Source organism: Xiphophorus maculatus, chromosome 18, assembly GCF_002775205.1.
Source record: "Xiphophorus maculatus strain JP 163 A chromosome 18, X_maculatus-5.0-male, whole genome shotgun sequence".
NCBI lineage: Eukaryota > Metazoa > Chordata > Actinopteri > Cyprinodontiformes > Poeciliidae > Xiphophorus > Xiphophorus maculatus.
In genome coordinates this window covers 19,863,640-19,882,655 of record NC_036460.1, presented here as the reverse complement: position 1 = coordinate 19,882,655, position 19,016 = coordinate 19,863,640, and the positions used below count along the sequence as shown (strand labels likewise).

At 39.1% G+C, this 19,016-nt stretch overlaps 1 protein-coding gene across 2 annotated transcripts in view; it reads right to left on the bottom strand.

The window, feature by feature from the left end:
* The window catches only part of vps53 (VPS53, GARP complex subunit), a 32,893-nt gene that overhangs the window by 1,036 nt on the left and 12,841 nt on the right, over positions 1-19,016 (bottom strand). Inside the window, exons 8-21 of one of the 2 annotated variants that reach the window (XM_023351355.1) lie at positions 18,456-18,534; positions 18,207-18,350; positions 17,977-18,119; positions 16,106-16,247; positions 14,384-14,485; positions 14,214-14,308; positions 12,974-13,216; positions 8,287-8,434; positions 8,049-8,131; positions 7,886-7,964; positions 7,419-7,567; positions 7,257-7,326; positions 7,020-7,157; positions 481-585 (exon numbers count right to left, since the gene is read on the bottom strand). In XM_023351355.1, the coding sequence (XP_023207123.1) occupies positions 481-585; positions 7,020-7,157; positions 7,257-7,326; positions 7,419-7,567; positions 7,886-7,964; positions 8,049-8,131; positions 8,287-8,434; positions 12,974-13,216; positions 14,214-14,308; positions 14,384-14,485; positions 16,106-16,247; positions 17,977-18,119; positions 18,207-18,350; positions 18,456-18,534 (1,720 nt within the window). The remainder of the gene's footprint in view (positions 1-480; positions 586-7,019; positions 7,158-7,256; positions 7,327-7,418; positions 7,568-7,885; positions 7,965-8,048; positions 8,132-8,286; positions 8,435-12,973; positions 13,217-14,213; positions 14,309-14,383; positions 14,486-16,105; positions 16,248-17,976; positions 18,120-18,206; positions 18,351-18,455; positions 18,535-19,016) is intronic. The other variant, XM_023351356.1, reaches the window with a different exon arrangement.

Below are 19,016 nucleotides of genomic sequence, written 5' to 3'. Positions count from 1 at the left end.
TGGCCCAACTAATTAACCAATTACTTTCAACTTGTTGTACCTATGTCAAGTGAAATTTCAAGAATTGTACAGGACTTGAACACATCACACTATGAAAGCTGGATATAGAGCATCTCAAAAGCTCCTGTAAAATGTGCGATGGAAGATGCACTTACACAACTTGTTGCTGCAACAGAACAATGCCAAGAATGTAGTCCAACAATAAATAATAAGATTGGGTTGTTAATGCACTTATTAAAATCCTCACTTATTAAAAGATTTTTATTTCAAATAAAATAAATCCACAATATATATAAACAAAATTGTGAAAGGAAACGTTACATTGTTGATCAAAAACTGAAAGACTGCTTTCAACTAAAGGCTGATTTAAATTACAATTAGTCATTTTAGACCTCCTTTCAGTTCATTGGAACAAATTATCACAAGCTAGGACAACAAACAACAATGTATTTAAAACAGGGGTAGAACCAACCAACTTGCCTTCATATCCAAAATCTTTTGGAAGGTCTCTGGGTTCCCATCAGCCAGAAGTTTGATGTAGTTATCAACGAACACCACTGGTGGTTCGTGTGGGGCCATCACCACCTGTGGAAACATTTAGAGTTTATTGTAGTTTTTAACCTTTCTACTTGTTCATTGCTACTTTCCAATTAACCACCATAAGACCACACAAGAGGTCTTTGAGCAATTCCACGTGGGGCCTCAATGATCCACATACAGGACCACTTGATTTAACAAAGTCAAAGAAGCTGCATGTGAAGTCAGAATTCTGGTTTTATTTATTCCTCATACAGCTTACATTTTCACCGTTTGCAAACCAGTTGCATCATGCATGAGTGGATAGGAAATAGTTTCACAAGAAATCTTTTCAAAATAAAAATTAATATGGGTTATAAAAAGACACAAAAATCTGTTGTTTTTTTGCGAAATGAGGACAATAATGTTTTTTTTTTAAGAATGAAGCATGACTGACAGCATCTACAGATCAACCTGCTCACAAAATCCTTCCCTCAGTATTCCAACTACAACATGCTATTTGTGAATGCAAGCGTTTGCATCTTTTACACAAATTAAAATCTATGAGCTGCACATGGAGCATACAGGAATCACAGCAGGACAGAAATGGAGGGAAGAGCAGGCAGGAGAGGCTCAGGATTCCCTGGAATTCTCTGTTTTCTTATGGGACCTGCTAACTGAGTGATTTACTTTGCAACTGTCCTGGAACCGGGCCAAGAGAAAGGCCGACGGGGACCGTGAACATAAAAAAGGGAAAGAAATTGGAAGAGTTAGGAATGAAAAAAAGAGCGTTAAACGTTAGAGCGAGAAATGGAGAAAAATTCAGCCTGGACAGGGGTGGGGATGGGGCTGCCTTTGAAATGCTCCCCAGAAAGAAAACTTCAGAAGAAGAGAAGAAAGCTGGAGCTATGGTGGGCTGGGCTGAGAGAGTGTGGAAAACAGCCACGTCTCACAGGCATTGTGCGGGCCAGGAGAGGCCATCTCAGACAGACAGAGAGAGTCTTATGTTCTTTGAACATAACTGAGCTCTGGCTCACAACACAGCGAGCGCAAACAGATTCATTTTTTAACGCTCAAAGCAAAGAATCTGACAGCTACTATTAGGAGACAGGATCTTTACTCAACTTTCTGTAGTGCTTTTGCTTCTTTAATGACAGGCTACATTTTATGCTGTTGAATGCATATCTTTGCACTCGATTTGTCTTAATCAATAAGTAACAGCTTACTGCTGTTGCTCATGTCTGAGGTTTTTACATTTTATTTCTTCTATTATTGCGACTCGTATTTATGGCAAACCTTTATCTTTCTGGGGTCCTCTGTTTCAGTGACATTTTCCAAGTGGGGAGTCAAGGCTCCATTGATCCCTAGGGTTGCTGTAAATATGTGTCTGGTAAACCCTTTCGCAAATCTTTCCGTGATCCAACAGTGGCAAACCCACACAGAATCAGAATCCTACTTACACACAGATTCTGTTGTAGCATTTTTCAGGACATTCTTTATCTTTTACAGCTTTGTCTTCTCTTTGTCAATCATTCTGATTGAGATTTTTTGCTGTGCTTGCGACCCCAGTCCTGTTAGTAACTTAATGTTAGATGTTGGACAGATGTTTAACTCTGACATACTTTGGTATACATTGGGGTTTGAAATGCATTCAATGAATCCCACATGTCAATGCCCAGTAAGTACAACACAAGCCCAAATCATTTCTTCTCCACCACTATGCTTCCACCATGCTTCCTAAGTGGTATGAGGTGTATGTGCCAATATGCTGTGTTTGGTGTTCTTCAAACAGAGCAGTTGTTTTCTGGCTGTACAACTGAACTTTAGTTTCATCTGTCCAAAGGACATTGGTCAGTTTAGTTTACTCAATAGACCCATATGCCTCAACTGGCCTGAAACATTAGTCTTTTTTCCTATCGTGCCTCTCAAAATCTTGAGACAAAGACATTTCTGGTGACTCGCATCCAAGGTTTGTTCCATCTATTCTATGACACTAAAGATCAGGACCCATAAAGTCATGGTCGATTGAAAACTTGCTATTAATCCAGCAGCACCCAGACTAGTGACCTGTGGCTATGCATTGGTGTTTGGTGGAATATTTGGTATTTTAAAAAATACTTATATTTGTTTACTGTGCTGTTCTGAATCTTTTAACATGCAAACAAAAGCCTGCAGAGTCTGAGATGGAGATCTAAGTTTTTTGTTTTTCAATTTCTGAGTGTTGCACAATCTAACCTTGTGATGATTTCGCTGAGATGTTCACTCCAGGAAAAATTGTCTTACATATTTTACACAAGTGAATAATCATTCTCACTGTAAAATGAACTTCAAATTATATGGAAATGTCCTTATGACCCTTAATAGGGTGATGGCCACAAACAATTGCTTCTATTCCTTCTTGGCATTGTGCTTATAAAAACCTGTATACTCCACACTTACAAACTTTGAAAACCGAAGTGAACATTGCTGGATATCAATAAATCAATTGCATTTGATTTGCAGTACCTGACTGCTACTTTTCCTTAATTTTACTTAAATCCAACTAAAGCAGCAAGGATGTATGTAGTTGCTTCTCATGACATTAATGACAAACTTTCTCTTTTCTACAACTTTGCTTTCAACCCATGAAGCTCAAGCAGTCTTGCTGCATCATGCAAGGAGACAAAGCAGTAGATTAGAAAGTGTACAGTTCAGAGCATGTAGCAATGGATATTTCCCAAATGAAAACAGATCATACTTATGCAATGGTGAATAAATGCTAATGCTTAGAAAAGCTGATTTGAATATCATACCAAAGGGATCAAGACTTTTGTAAATCTAATTTACCTCCCTGGATTATTTACATATGCTCTCAAGGGTATAAAATACAACTTAAAACAATACTGCTTTAGTATAAAGCACTGGCTGGTCTGAAATTAAATAAACGTGGAGCTGGCAGCTGTGACTATCTCACAACAAGCATTAAACACTTGTGAAGCTCCTGCAACTCTCACGCTAAACTGTAGTTTTACTGTAAGGGTAAACCAGACTTAATTTAAGTCCACAGCATCCTGAAGTGCAATTTGAAACTATCATTGAGTGAAGGCAAAGAAATTCCTGTGTTGACCTTCTTACAATAGGTTTGTCTTTGAGAAGTCTGAGCCCAAGGTGGAAGCAATTACCTGGAAGGAACATCAATGTTACACAAAGTCAATGGCTGAAATGCTGGCCACAGGCCAAACGTTTCTCTTTCCTTTCCGTCAAAAGCCAAAAATCATCAGAGTAAATCTTCGCTTGAGTGTTTCCGGAGAGTCTGCCACAATACTGAGAAATCATCCTTTAATCTTGGTTTAGCTTTGATAAAATACTCAAGGTACCCACTAATTTTTCATGTGAAAATTTGACTCTTTTGAAGGCTCACAGTTCCTCAGTCCTTTTTAGCAGAATATTAAGAGTAAAAGTCCAAAATTTCTCCACAACTTATTAGCAGAAATTTCTAAATAAGAAGGAAACAAGGAATGGAGGAGGGAGAAATTCTGGAATTACACTTATTACAGTTTTCTTTTTCCAGACCTGGAAACTATTTTAATCCAATATACTGTTGCTCATGAAAAATTTTTCAACAAATTACATATGCAGTATTGCTGTATTTCTGCTCTTTTCAGTCGCTAGGGTTGTTTTTGGTATCTGCCGTTGCAAAAATTTACTCCTATAGAACGCTTGGCACTAACGATTTTCTGCTTATATCTCTTCTCGTACATAATGTCAAGCCTTCACAATGAGATTTTCTACCCTGCTTTCAGAGTAATGCACTTTAATCAATCTAAGGCCTGTATGCAGCCTTATCTCCGTCTGACGTCTTCAGAAACTGGATAGATCCATTCTAGTTAAATCGGGCCTTCAGGCAATCAAATAAAAAAAAAAAAGGAGTGGGCCGCTTTGAATGAATTTATGCAACCCTGAAAAGGGAAAATATGTTATATTTGAATCAGATGAGATGAATGGAAAATAATTTATATATATTTAGGCTATTCCTGCAGAGGACCATGTCAAAGCTTAAAGAGACCACAGAGAACAGACGGCGACACAAAACCAAATATGAAATGGTGACAGAAGGGCTTGTCTGTGTCAGTGTCTGAGACGAAGCGAGTGTGCCACAAGGCCTTCATCTAAGACAGGCTCACTTATCTCCTGCTCTCACAGTGAAAAAGGGCTAAGGCAGCAAAATCACAGCAGATCAGGCTCACTGTAAACACAAAGAAAGACCAACCAGAGGAAGGAAAGAAGCCCTCCTGGGAGTCCAGTAAAAATCAAGGGAGCACGTGCATTTCTCTACACCCTAGAGATGGTTAATTAGGGCGTGGTTTGTGTGTGGCCGCCACATACCGGTGTCCTCTAGAGCCTCATAAGGTAATTCTGAGAAAAGGCAAAATGTCTGTCCTGTGATTGCCCTCTACGCTGGAAACATCATCCAATTTGCAATGCGGTGCACTGCATGTGTGGGAGGAAGGTGTTGTCACGAGCAGACACTCACACACACCTTTCCACAGGCATAACCACACGCTGGTTTTAAAGGTATATGCCTGGTCTTGGCCTGTTGCTTGTTCATTAAACCAGAGCAGCTCCAGTCCTGTTTTCTTCTCGGCTCATGTGAGATAAGCTATTTTGTGGAAACATGCTCATAAAGTGCTATTGTGAGAGGGGATAAAGACACAATTAAAGGGTTATTCTGCCAAAAATAAACTCGCAGTGGATAATCTGCTCAAGTGACTAACTCGAGGCAAACATTTAAAGCTGGCTCAGTGGTTCGACCACAAACACTGATGGGAGAACTGTTTGTTTGGTCTGTTCTTGCTTCGCATGGTGGAACCTCGATCGATGGAAAAGCAGCCATGATTCAGTTTAGCAGAGTCAACATGGGCATGAATGTCACCCATATTGGGGTTTTACTTATTTGATATCACTCTTTTGTCAGGGTGAAACGATCAAAACAATAAACAACAAAGAAAATGCAGAGCGAAAAAATAAAGCCGACACCTTTCCGTTCAACTGAAATTTGCAACCATCCAGATGTCATCTGAAATAAAGTTTCATGGTTAGACAAGAAAGATTGGATCAGTCTTAGTGACAAGAAGCATGTTTAGAGAAGTGAAGGTCACAGTTACAAGCTTCTGATCACTACGGCAAATGTCAAGTTATGTCGTGGCTGAAAGGCTGTTTTGCTGGTGCATTGCATAAAGTAGTCACTGTTCAGCCCAAAGAGGGAAGCACTGAGATGGTTTTAGGCAAAATATTGCAGAACTCAACAAATTTCTGAGAAAATGTCAGCATTTGCAGAGAAACATATAGATAGCATCTTAAGGACACATTTATGCCCCTTTTCCACTGGCTTTAATGGTCCCAGCTCCACTCTACTACTACTTAGTAGTCTACTACAAAATTATAATGGATTTGGGATTTAGTTACTCTTTAAGTCTGGAATGGCTTTGAACTCAACCTTACTGAAAATTTCTGGACAATGCTCAGGAGTTGGTTTGGTAAAAATACAAAAACAATCAATTTTATTGAGCTTGACCATTTCTGAAGAATATTGCCAGAACTTGAAGTTTGATGATTTCAATAAAAATGTGTTTTTGGTGCGGTCTGCTTAGGAACATTTATCCAATATTAGTGGAGGAGTACGGTATTTATTTAGTATTGGAGCCTGTGCATAACATTGACAGGCTCCCAATGTTATGCAGAGAAAATCCAGAAATAATTTGAAATTCAAACACACTTTTGCTTTAAAATTCATTGGAGTTGTGTGATACATAATCTTTACACTATAAATAAGAACGGTTGAAATAAACCACTAAAACCTAAAATGACATGATGGGTCGATGTGAACTTCTGCCTCAACTCTCTTATACTTAGTTTTGCCAGTCTATTTTTGTCAAAAGTCTAACAGACATTTTTGTCTACTTATGTTAGACAAAAAAATCTAACATAAGTAGACTTGACAGTGAAGAGCTGACATGTTTAACGAGACATGTCAGCTCTTCACTGTCAACTCTACTAAACGGAAATAAAGAAAATCTTTTTCAGGTCACAAACGTAAGAGGGTTTATCTGAAGAGCCCAGCCTTTAAAGGGCATCAACCAGAAGCTCCAGTTGTAAAAACGACCAACACAGATTGAGCCACCCAAGTTAAATGTCATAAAATGTGAAGTGTGCTATAAGGCCTGCAAATCAGTAATACTGTGTTTAAGTTCGGCAGTCTTCCATATAGAGTCAAAGTTAAGATCTCCTAAGAATCCGCCAGTCAAACAGATGCAAAGTAATCCTGAGTTTATCCAAGACAGCTATGCTGTTTAATCCTCAGTGGTTTTAAGAGATGAGGCTGAGTTTTTCCAAAATTCATTAAGTAAAGCTTGCACTCATTTAATTTTCCACACACACCGACTTGAAAAAGAGAATGCGTCTGAATAGAGCTGCTGCACGGAAGCCTAGCACATTATCCTCCATACCTTAACACAACTCCTCACCTTAAGTATCATCTCTGCACGCGTCATGCCTTTCACTACAATCTTGGTATAACTGGCAGGCGCCTTTCTGAGCACCTGGGAGCCTATGGATGGAAGATCCAACAAAACTGTCTTCAGGGAGTGTGTATCCAGGAGGAGCTGGTGGAGAAAATGACCAAGGAAACTTTTAATGCCACACTGTAAAATGCTCACCCAGTGGAAATGACCTCCAGAGAACTTGAAGCACATTAAACTTACCTGCTCGGCTCCCACCATGCTGATAGGCTTACATCTGAACAAGTGGTTAATAAATTTAGGAATGAAAGAGCTAAAAAAGAAAGATAAAGGTGACAAACATTTAGCTCTAACAACTTTAGTACCTTGCTTAGAATAAAAAAAAAGTACATCTGTGTGTAATACTTTGTAAATTTGATGCAAAACTGTGTGAAGTATTTTCGAGTAGAGGCAAGGTTGTCTCTGATGATGGGCACGTTTTGCTTAATGTGCATGATGATTGATGTGACGTAAGGACTCTGGTCACCCACATGCTCCACGCTCTGCCATGGCATCTGAGGGTCAGATCGCGAGAGAGAGAAAGAGAGAGAGAGAGAGAGAGTGAGCAGAAGATCTGGTCGCAAACACATCTAATCGTGCGGCTTACATGATGTGACAATCCATTTAATCTAATTACATTGCAGACAAAGACAGAATTATAATGTGCTTCTGGGTGGGAGCGATAAGTTCACAAAACCACCAGAAATGCAGTGTTGTAACATCTATTGACATTACAGCTACAGGCAAAAATATGTTTATTTGTCTTTTAATGAATGGCAGCTGTTTGATTTAATTTTATTAAATGAGCTGAATGTTTGACTGCTTTTATAAACCTTGCTCATAGCACTCAGAGCGGGATCGCAGGCAGCATCGAGATCCTGAACCAGCAGCTGGATACTGTTTGAGATCACACTGTAAAAAAACACAGAAAACATTAAAATGTGGTTGTTGCACAGAAGATGAGTGTGTTCTGAGTGTGGACTGAAAAATGCTTACGTGCTGAAAGTGTCCATCTCCCCGGTCAGATTTATTCTCTCCACCAGGACCTTATCTACTTTTTCCTTCAGCTTCTCCTCCAGCTGAAACATATATACACAAGACATGTAATGCACAACACTTTACAACCCTTCGCCTAGAGTGCATACAATAGTGGCTTGAACGTGGTTGCGTACAGCATTAAACGAAACTTTGCATAAACTCTCCTGCAAATGCCAGCCATAATTTATGCACATACCTGTTGTGTGGTAGCCAGACAGTATTCTGCCGTACTAAGGATGCTGCAGATCAGGCAGAGCTCATCTACATTGAACTTCGCTGCCTCATAGCCTTCTTTTTCCTTCAGCAGGCTGGTGATGGTGAGACCCCCGCTGTTACTGCTGGATCTGGACATGTTGAAAAAAACAGCAAAAAGAGAAAGAGCATAAAGCAAAGGAATTAGGATTTAGAAAGCATTATTCATTTACTTAAATTTGTTATTTTCCTTACAGTCACTCAAAGCATGTACAGCCTGAGAAGTTGCCTGGTAGGCAAAAAATCCCCTTCTACAAATTATGAAGTGGTAGAAAAAGTAAAAACTAAGCATGTCACACAAAACGTCTACACCTAATAGATAATGAATGTTTAGGTTATAATGGATCTCGAGACTGGCATGAAAATAAGTCTAATAGTAAACCAGGGTTTGTATGATTCTTCACAAGTCATCGAAATGCTGAGGTAACAAGAGAAACAAATTGATACACAACTATTAAGAATGTGGGAGCAAAATGATTTGTTTACAGATACAAAGGGGAAAGAAGGTTGGGAGAAAATGGCAGCACATCAGTATAAAACAGGAGTTTGAAATGACCTGAAGCCTTTCTAGCCAACAAAGTCTTTTTGTTTAACTAAAATAAACATTGTATTTGACCTTAATTCTTATTCAGCGTACACTCATAGCATCAGAGATAAACCCCGGTAACCTCTGTTAGGAGCATGTGAAGCACTTAGGATGTCAGACCGGCACAAATGTTCAGTGTGAACCACTTAAAAAGCTTCATAATTAGGCTCTCCATCAAATTGTGCTAACATTTCTAACCCATCATTTTAGGTGGGTCCCACAGTAACTGCTGGTGGAACTGTCATCCATTGTTGACCAAAATGTTAAGTGCAGTGTTTCGTTTTTTTCTGTGCAAACTGAACAGTGGAGTTGATCTGGAGAGGTGGCTAATTTGGAGCACACCGGGAGAGATTATTTGCGGATTCGCTTATATTGGGGATCAGTAGTAATAATCAACAATAACTGCGTATGTGTGCTGATTCTTTATCAATTTGAGGCCGACGTGGAGAGGAAACAGTTTCCTGAGATGGGGGTCGGCTTTACCACAAATTTTGTTTTTTTAAATTCTAATCTTTGCCAAATGTAATTTTTCTTTCAGGTGAAGTACATTTTTTATAAATGAACTATACAAACTAATTTCAACGTTCAAGTTCTCTTTACTAATGAAACATGACATATATTTTGTAAAACTACAATTGAATAAAAGTAATACAGTGAAAGCTGCACATGTTTTAGGGCTGACCTTACTTGTAGTAGCATTTGCATTTAAATAATTGTTATTTTTACTGAGGTAACCAAAGCTATAACTAAGTCCATGTTCTGCTTCTTTAGGTGATTTACTTTAAGCAATTCAGGTTTGTTAATTAAATCTATAATGATAGGTTTCAATATCTTGACCAGTGACAATTTCCTTTGGACAATCACAGATCAGAGGCAATCATAACAAAAACCGGCAACTCCAATCTCTGGACTACTGACTGTTGCAACTACCTTTAATCAGTTAGAAATACTAAACGAGAGTACACTCAGAAAACACTTTTTTTTTTTAGAAACATAATAATTTCCCAGATTACCCTGATCTTGACAAAATGAAAGAGAATCCTCCAGGAATGCATCAGTGTTTTGTGAAGAAAATCACATAATAAAGATTTTGTTGGTAATTTTGGGGGGATTTTTGCTTAATTTTGGAATAATACAACATCCTATTTAGGAAGTTAATTCAATATTATTTTGTCTAATGGTACTGTAAAAAATAAATTTTTGTGCTGTTAGTCTTAAAGATGGTTTCCCATTGTGAACATTTCCACAACAAGATTATGCAGTGTTGTAGTTAAGACCACCTAACCCGAGACCAAGACAAGACCGAGTCAAGACCAAGACCAGCGCCCCATGCTACATGACACAATAAAATGTGAAATATGATCAAAATTGTCTTGGAGCGCCGCATGAAAGGTGCGGAGGGTGTGGAGGAAGTAACAGAAACACGTAATTGGTAAGTCACGTTATTGGTTGGCTTTTAATCGGTGCGTTTTGCATCCAGTGAAAACAAACATGTCAGCAATTAAACTGGACAGTATGCTGTAAGTTTTGTGATATTTCCACAGTTGCGGTCTTGACTGGTTGTGAAATAAAATCCCGAGTCCTCAGCGCCCGAGACCAAGAAAAGACAGAGACCAAATGCGGTCGAGTCCGAGACGAGACCATCAAATAAATGGTCTCGAGACCAAGACCGGCCTTGAGTACTACAACACTGAGACTATGTTTAATAGTTAATGCCAAATCAAAGATTTTTCCCCCCCTATTAGGGCTACATTGGCCTCTCTTTCTTCTAATCTCTCAATGGAATATATACAAATATTTTTCAACTACAGGTAAAAATGACATTTTTTAATAACTTAGCCACAATGGACATAATTATACACAGACGCAAAAAGAAAAAAACGGGGTCCAAAGAGGCCACACTGGCGACACAATATTAATAAACGTCATAACACAGACGTGGGTAAAACCACAACATAGTTCAAGCTCCTCTTGAGGGCCCCTTTCAAAACCTCACAAAACTAATTCACAGCACACCCCACTTGATGGGTGTCTGCAAGTGTGTGGATTTCTAAAGAGTCTGAGTGCATCCATGACAGTATTTGTATATGACTCAGAATATGGGATGCATTAGTTGCAAACACAATGCTGTAATTAGCGTGCAGGAACATCTCAGTCCGTGTGTGTGTTTGTATGCAAGTGTGTATGCACCACAGCCTAGGATAATTTCTGATGTGGCCAATGAGCCAGAGATGTTTTCGCTGGTAGCATATTAGGCTTTGCCACAACATAACCAACTCCAGATCGCACATGGCATGCCATCCTTATCCCTCAAACGCAGTGAAGACAGAACATGGTGGTTTCACATATAACTGCAAACCAGGCCTGCAATTTACCAAAAAGAATGAACAAACACAGGCGTGGCAGGCTCAAACAAATGAGTTTGTTACCATCTAGAAAATTGTAAATTCCCAAAGCTGGGTTTGTTTACAGTATGGGCACAAATGCAGTTCTAAACAGCATTTACAAAAACATCCTCACAGTATTTGAAGTGTTTTGTTTAACAAGTTGTTTACTGAAGTGTCATAGTTATGATTATGTTAACTGTTAAGGCTAAACAAGAGTTTAAAAAAAAGCTGCAGCCATTGCAGCCATGAGTTATCCTAATTGAATGAAGTGTCATTATAAATGTACCCATCAAAACCTGCCCAAAACCCATAAAGAGGTAGTTGTTATGTATAACTTAGTCATTTGAGTCAGCTGTGTTGGAGCAGGGATGCAGCTAAAACCTGCAGGACAGAAGATCTCAAGAACCAGGGTTGGAGACCAATGGCCTAGCTTACATAGAAAATATAATCGCTTTGAGAAGTTTTTAGTAATTATTTAATTAATTTATTTTTGTAACTTTGTGGAAGAAAAAAAAACACTGAATATTTTTAGTGCACCATACAATTTACCTTTACTTGAATAATAATATTTAAAACTAATACTTTTTTTTTTATCGTAATCTTTCAAATGTCAGAGTTTGTCATATTTTTAAGTCTCTCTGATTAATTTTATTTTTTTTTACAAATTAGGTGAGAGGTTAAGATCAGACAGCTATTTACTATTTGAGCAGCCTTGTCAGCAAATACTTTTACTTGAATAATTTTTGAATGACTACTTTTTACTTCTACTTGAATAAAAATATATTTAAGTAAAGCAGCTATTGAGGACAAGTTTTGTACTCTACCCACCTCTGACAGCCCCTGTAAAATCACAAATTACCTGATTAATCCCATTTTCTGGTTCAATTTGATTAACGCCATAGAATCAAGTTTTCACTTAAATAAAACCTTTCTCACAACGTGAAGTAGGAACTGTGAATGTGTCGCCTCATATCCTGATTTAAATATAGTTTCAGGGCTAATACCACTGCTGACCAGAAGCACACAAAAGACCACCTTATATCTGAAACAAGTTACCTTAATGATCCCCAACACAGTTAAGAAAACTATTCTGTGGAATAAGGAAAGAAAAGCTGAACTTTTTGGAAAATGGCTGTCCCGCTGCAACTGGAATAAAACTAACAGAATTTGAGAAAATGAACATCATGCTGACAGTCAAATATGGTGGAGGTATTTGAGTTATGCAGCAGAATAATGATTGGAAGCCAGACAAAGGTTCTGGCTTTTCCCAGTCAAAGCCTGTACTTCAGTTCCATTGTAAGTAATCTGCCACCACATTACCTCAAGACCATTCATGTTTGAAAACCCTCCAATCTGACTAAATTACAACATTCTGAATTGAAGAAAACCCCCCACTCCCAAAAAAAAGAAAAAAGAAAAAAGAGTGGACCCAAATTCTAATAAAGCCATGTAAAACACTCAGTGCTGGTCAAACCCTAGTTAAGCTAATACGTCTTACACACAGTGATTATATTTCTGAGTTCTTGCCTGAACACTCACCGGTCAGAAAAAGTTGAGCTGAAAATAATCTGATTCGGTTTGTCAGCTGATTTCTTAAAGTTTCTCCAGACATTTTTTAATTTATCGAACAAAAACAAGAAAACATAAACAGCTCTCACTTTGGCAGGTTGCCAGAAAGGATTTTCCAGGCGTATTCTCTGAGGAACTTCTGGAAGATTGTTGTGAGGGCGATCATGGGTTCGCCTGTGCTCAGTTGGGAACACTGGACCATACACTTCTTGTAGTAAACGAAGAGGTCGGCACAGCTGGGCAGCACTGCGCCACCCTCCTCGGTCCCTGCCTTGGGTGGGCCTTGTGCTCGGAAATCAGCCACAAAACGGTCAATCAATTCCCCAAGGTTCCTGCAGATACAGAAACAGTTAGCCAAAGCCACACAGGTTTTAAAGAGACACACACACCCACACACACATATCTAAGCAGCAGAATTAGGGCCATTTTAAATTAAATGAATTAATTATATAAAAACATTAAAGACATATGATGAGTCCTTATGAATAAATAACAAGCAGAGAGGCTGAGAGCCAACTGGATAAATATACAAGAAAGTGTTACTTGTGCCAAATTTTCTGTGCTGCCAGTTGTGGCCCAGTTCTCCTGAATCAGGCAAATAAAGCCAAGGACAAAACAAGCAGGCCACTGTTCTCCTCAGCAACGTCCCACTGGGTACAAGCTGATTTGGCCTCTGCTTTTTGGACTGAACTGAAATGAGGTTGTAGCTGTAGCTGCCTTATGGGTCAATCCTGTCCCCTTGGACGGGACAAACAGCATTTTATGCTCCTCAGATTTGCATACGACTCTTTCCAGTTACAGAAAATATTGCCAGAATTAAGGTGGGGGACCGACTGGAAGAGAACTGAAGTTTTGTGGTTAAAATTTGCAGAGGTGGTTGTTCAAAAACTAACGGTGCAGAAATAAGCAACAAAAGAATATAGTTAATTTTTTTTTAAATGAGCAAATAAAAAAGACTGAGACATGAATCAGACAAAAGAAGAGCAGAGAAAGGCAATCTAAAAAAAAGGAGAGAAAGAGGTGGGAAAGAAAATAGGCATATCTGCTGTGACAGCATTTATTCACCCTCCCTCTCTCTTTCTTTCAGTCTCTGTGGTTGTGCAGCTAATGGGAAACATTTCTGCCACAGCGGAGACAGAAGCATGCAGAGGAACAAGAGCTGGAGAGGCAGGAGGAGGTGAAGCAGAATAACAGGAGAAGGGACTGATTGATGAGCAGCAAGTCCAAAAAGCATTCATGGGCCAGCTTTACATACAACCTGCTCTCAAAATTGCAGTTTGCACCCTAACCCACTTCAGTGCTCTCTGCTGTTATGAGTGTGTCGCTCACTTGTCTTGGGACTCAATGTAGACATAGAGATGAGGCTCAAAACACTTGGAGATAATGCCATGAAATGGATTGTCGGGAGCTTTGGGCTTCCTCGGCTGAAAAAAAACAAAAAGTGATCAGCGATCTGACTCTTTTGAAGTTGCTATAAATTTTAGGCGACTTCAACTTACCTTAGCAAGATCTTCATCCTTTTCTGATCCCACATCTTCCCCCGGATCATCCTCTAAAAATGGGTTAGTTTGATCTAGTGGGCTATCTGGTCTCTTCTGCTGCTGTAGAAATATATAATACAACCTCTGTACTAATCTCCAATGCACAGTTTGTAAAGACAAGCTTTCATTGTAGTTGGATTAGTCAAGGTTTCAGCACTTTCCTATAGATCACTTGCTGTGGTGCTTTAATCATAGATTTATATAATTCAACTCCACCAAATTACTGGCCGAAACACACAGCTTACTGGGCATGGGTCTGAAGTGAACTGCAGACAAAAAGGCTTCTGTGAAGCTTTAACTCTATAAGGTCAGGATGACCTACTTGGCTATAACTAATCATGTCCTTATTATCTGTTTTCACTGCAAGCATCACTTCCTCCTTCACGCAAAAGACATGACCTGGATTAAAATGTGTCTTCAGGCGTCAAAAATGTTGAGGATGAGAACTGAATTAAAACGTGAAAACAGCTATTTAATTTCAACACTTTTCCAGTGCAAAAAAATGAATTGGAAAAAAAAAACATACGGGATTTTACAGGACATAGTAACACAAACATTGCCCTAAAGATTCGTTCAATCTGAAAAGTGTGGTGTGGATGCGTTTTTAAAATGTTGATTCTAAATGAAAACTAATGCAAGCAAATGCCTTCACAAGTCACCTCAGAATACAATACCTTTTCAATGAAGGCCTCAGGGTTTGGTAAGGAATATCAGTGAACAAACGGCATCATAAATATCAAGAAAGCAGACAGATTAGCCGGAAAGTTAAAGCAGAGTTAGGTTTTAAAAAAAATTATCTCAAGCTTTGAACCTGCTACAGAGCAATGTTTAATCTACCATCTGAAAGTGGACCCTAACAAGACTTCTCTAATCTGCTTGGCTGGGCAAAAGGGGATTAATCAGAGAGATAACTCTGGAGGAGCTGAAAAGATCCTCAGCACAGATAGCAAAATCTGTGGACAGTAGAGCCATTAATTGCACACAACACATCTGGCTTTATGGGAGGAAGAAAGTCATAGTATAGATACAAAGGAAACATGTGACCAACTATTTGGCCGACACGTATTGCATAAAATGCTATATCAACACCACACAACACCTGAACACACGTTTCCTACTTTGTAAAGATGATGGCAGCAGCATCAGGTGTTCAGACAATAGTTGATACCCATGGGGATGAAACTAACTCCAGGGCAAACTTGGAAATGGGGAGCTGCAGTGGAATGGTTAAGATCAAAGCATGTTCATGTGTTGGTATGGACAAGTCCCAGGCCTTAACTGGCGGGCATACAATGCCAGGTGCATTGTTTAAATCCTTAAATACTTTGAAAACTGTCCCTTATTTATCCATTACTTCCCCACTCCTCACTTCTTTTTGTTGGTTTGTCACAAACATCGAAATAAAACACATTGATGTCTGTGGTCATAATGTGACAAAACATGGAAAAGCTTAAGTGGTATGAACAATTTAGCAAAGTCCTGTCAATTCCTACTGCCGCCTGTAGGTACATGAAATTTAGTAAATAAAAAAAAGAGGCGTTTGTTGTGTTTGCATTATTTTCTGATGTAACATTACTGTGAGTGAATAGTGCATTTGACTTTTGATTTAATTCGGACACTCCTTTTCTGAGGAGATAATAATGTTTGCATTAAGCTTGTAACTGTGGAAACTTTTCTTACCCCAGGTATATCCGTTAAGGTGCATCCTGTGAAGCGCTTGGCCAGCAAACCCTCAAAGTTTGTCGTCCTCTGGATAGCGAACAGAAGCAGTTTCACTTCAATTTCCTTTGCCCGTGTTCGCATCACCTTGGCTAGTTCCACCCTTTTCAAACACACACAACAGGAACTTGTAGATGGCTTCAAAAAGGGTGTCTCTTTGCAACTTGCCCAGGCACATTCATTCAAATACTCCACCAGTCCCACCAGGTGTTTGCAAATTGCTGCTGGCTAATCTGAAGGAACTGGATGGGGGAATGGCAGAGGAGGGCAGCCATTCCCCCATCCAGTGGCAGCCCTCCTGCCACTGGAGGAGGGCTGCCTCCAGTGGTGAGGCAGAAGCTCAGAAGTTTGGAAACTGCAGCTCTGAGGAGAAGCTGCGCCTGGAAAGCGGCGCTGGCTCCATCCAAGCGTTTTGAACAGACAAAATGGCTGCCGCGGAAAATCCAGGTATGTTTTGATGAGGGAATAAGATTATAACATGATGTAAAGTTCAAAGTAGACAATTTTACATAATACTGCAGTTTTAATAATCTCCTTAAGAGAACTCTCTTATCTCATTGTTGCTTGATAAAAGTATGACACCAAGGAAAAGGATAAAACCGACTCAAAAATCGCATGGTAAAGCATGGTCATTATGTTTCGGTCAATAATAAAATGTCAGAGTCTTCCTAGAAACAATACTGATGGGCCTTTTTGCACACTGAGTCAAAATTGTTTTCAAGGTTTAGTTTACCATCTTTAACTGTCCCAAGATATTTGTAAGACTGCACTCTCTCAATGTCTTGAACTTTGATTAAAGTGACTTTCTGGGTGTGTACTGTGTATATATATATTTGTGTATATATATTTGACAGGCGTCAAATTGTTTTAATTCAAAGGCACTCACAGTGGTTGTATAATACTTTTTAGAAATATAAAAACGTAACTAAACTAAAATGACAGCTGTTTACAAAGTCATGGTTTCCTTTGCAGTTTGTTTTCTCATTTCATGTTACCACCATTGATGCCACTTTGTTCTAAATTCAACTTTTTCCTCCAGCTATCCATGTTGATGCCTATGAGTACTCTTCTATCTCTAGTTAGTCCTTCTGGAGATGATACTTGCAATTTTCTTTCATTCAAGCCACTTTTGCACAACCTGTTAAAGGCAGAACTGTTGCCTTTATCCCACTTTGATGGTCTGTGTGAGAGGCACAGACATGAAATTGGAGAAAAACTGTTTTTGAGTCTTGACGTTAATAGAGGAAGAATTCACAGAACTGAACAGAAAGGGCACAGAAGCTGTTGTGTTGCAATGTCAGACTTCTGGTTTCAAAACGTCAGCACGCTTTCAAAAAGCACAAGAGGGGGTAGCATTACAACAATTTAGCTTGACTTAGTGAGAGCAGGAATGGTGGCAAAATGACAGACTCATCCGAGTAGTTTTATGGTGAAAGGAGTAAGTAAAGCGGGCTTCGGTTACAGCCAGAAGCAACACACAGAGGCCAAAGCCGCTGCTTTTCAAGCACGCAGAGGCTTGAAAAGTTGAGGGAAAAAATGGAGAAGTATCAACACTGGGTCAGTGCTTATGTGGGCCATTGACTTCAACTGCTGAAATAAGATTGTACTCTTTCCAGGAGTAGAAACTCATCAGCAATTCAGATAAATTCATAAAGCTAAGGATTTGAAATGACAAATTTCTTCAATGTCTGTGAATTAGTTGTTTTACTGTTTCCCTTCACTTTCTCCCCTCTTTGTCTGTATAAATGATTAGCACTTGGAGCAGTCATAAACTATGTGATTAATTCCCCAAGCTTTGTTTGAACACCCGTGATTTTTGTGTGTTTTTTTACTTGGTGATGTGGCAGAACTCCACAGCGATTCGCTCCGTCATGCACCACTCTTCAGGAAACATGCGACCATATTTTTCCTCGTAGTCTACCAGCTGTCGCTTGATCCAAGCATAGCGGCGATCAATTTTATCCAGCCAGGCGACCTAAAAAACAGAGGACAATAACTAAGCTTTTTATTCAGGCACCAATTGTGTATAGCAAGATTAAACAAATATTTATTTTAGTCTTACATCTTGATTTTCCTGGAAGAGAACCAGATACTCCGAGAGGTGCTGCCTGATAAACTTTTTGATGATCTCCTGTTTGATGCGCGGGTCGAGTACATTTGCCACCAGGCAGGCATCTCTGAGGACATTACTGGGTCCACCGGGTCTCTGTGTGGACACATTTAGACATCAAAGTTAGTCTCCTTATTTGAGGATAAGGAGAAAAAAGGAACATGAAAATATATATTTTTTTCCTTTATATAACATGTTTACCTTGGAGCCTTGAGCAGGAAAGGCTTCTTCAAAATCTGCCAGAATCTGAGTCCCCAGCTCACTCTGTGCTGCCTTCACTCTTTCAGAAACAAAACAATTAGATTGAGCTGTTAATTGTTCTCCAAAGCAGCTCAGCTCAGCATTTCAGAAGAGTAATAGCATTTTTCTGCTGCATGTGACTGTCAATTAATTCCACTTCCTAATTACTGTGGCAGAGACTTTTTATGGCTAACAACCAAATGAAAGATCATTTGGCTTAATTAATGTACAAACATTAAATACAAGGACACTGAGCAGAAATGTAAAAGTAAAATAATGCAACCCTAAAGCTCTGTTCAGTTAATGATGAATCTGTAGCAGCCTTTCATCTAGGCCCACCAGTGGAATTAGCGATGCAAAATTTGGCATAAACTGGAAAGAGAGAAGAGCATCTATTGCATTTAGACACCTAATGGGCTGCAAGTTATTTGTTATGTTTGTCTACAAACAAACTACCACGCATTAGATCATATTTGATAAGTTGCTGAAAACAAAGTAAATATGTAAATTAATTAGCTGCTT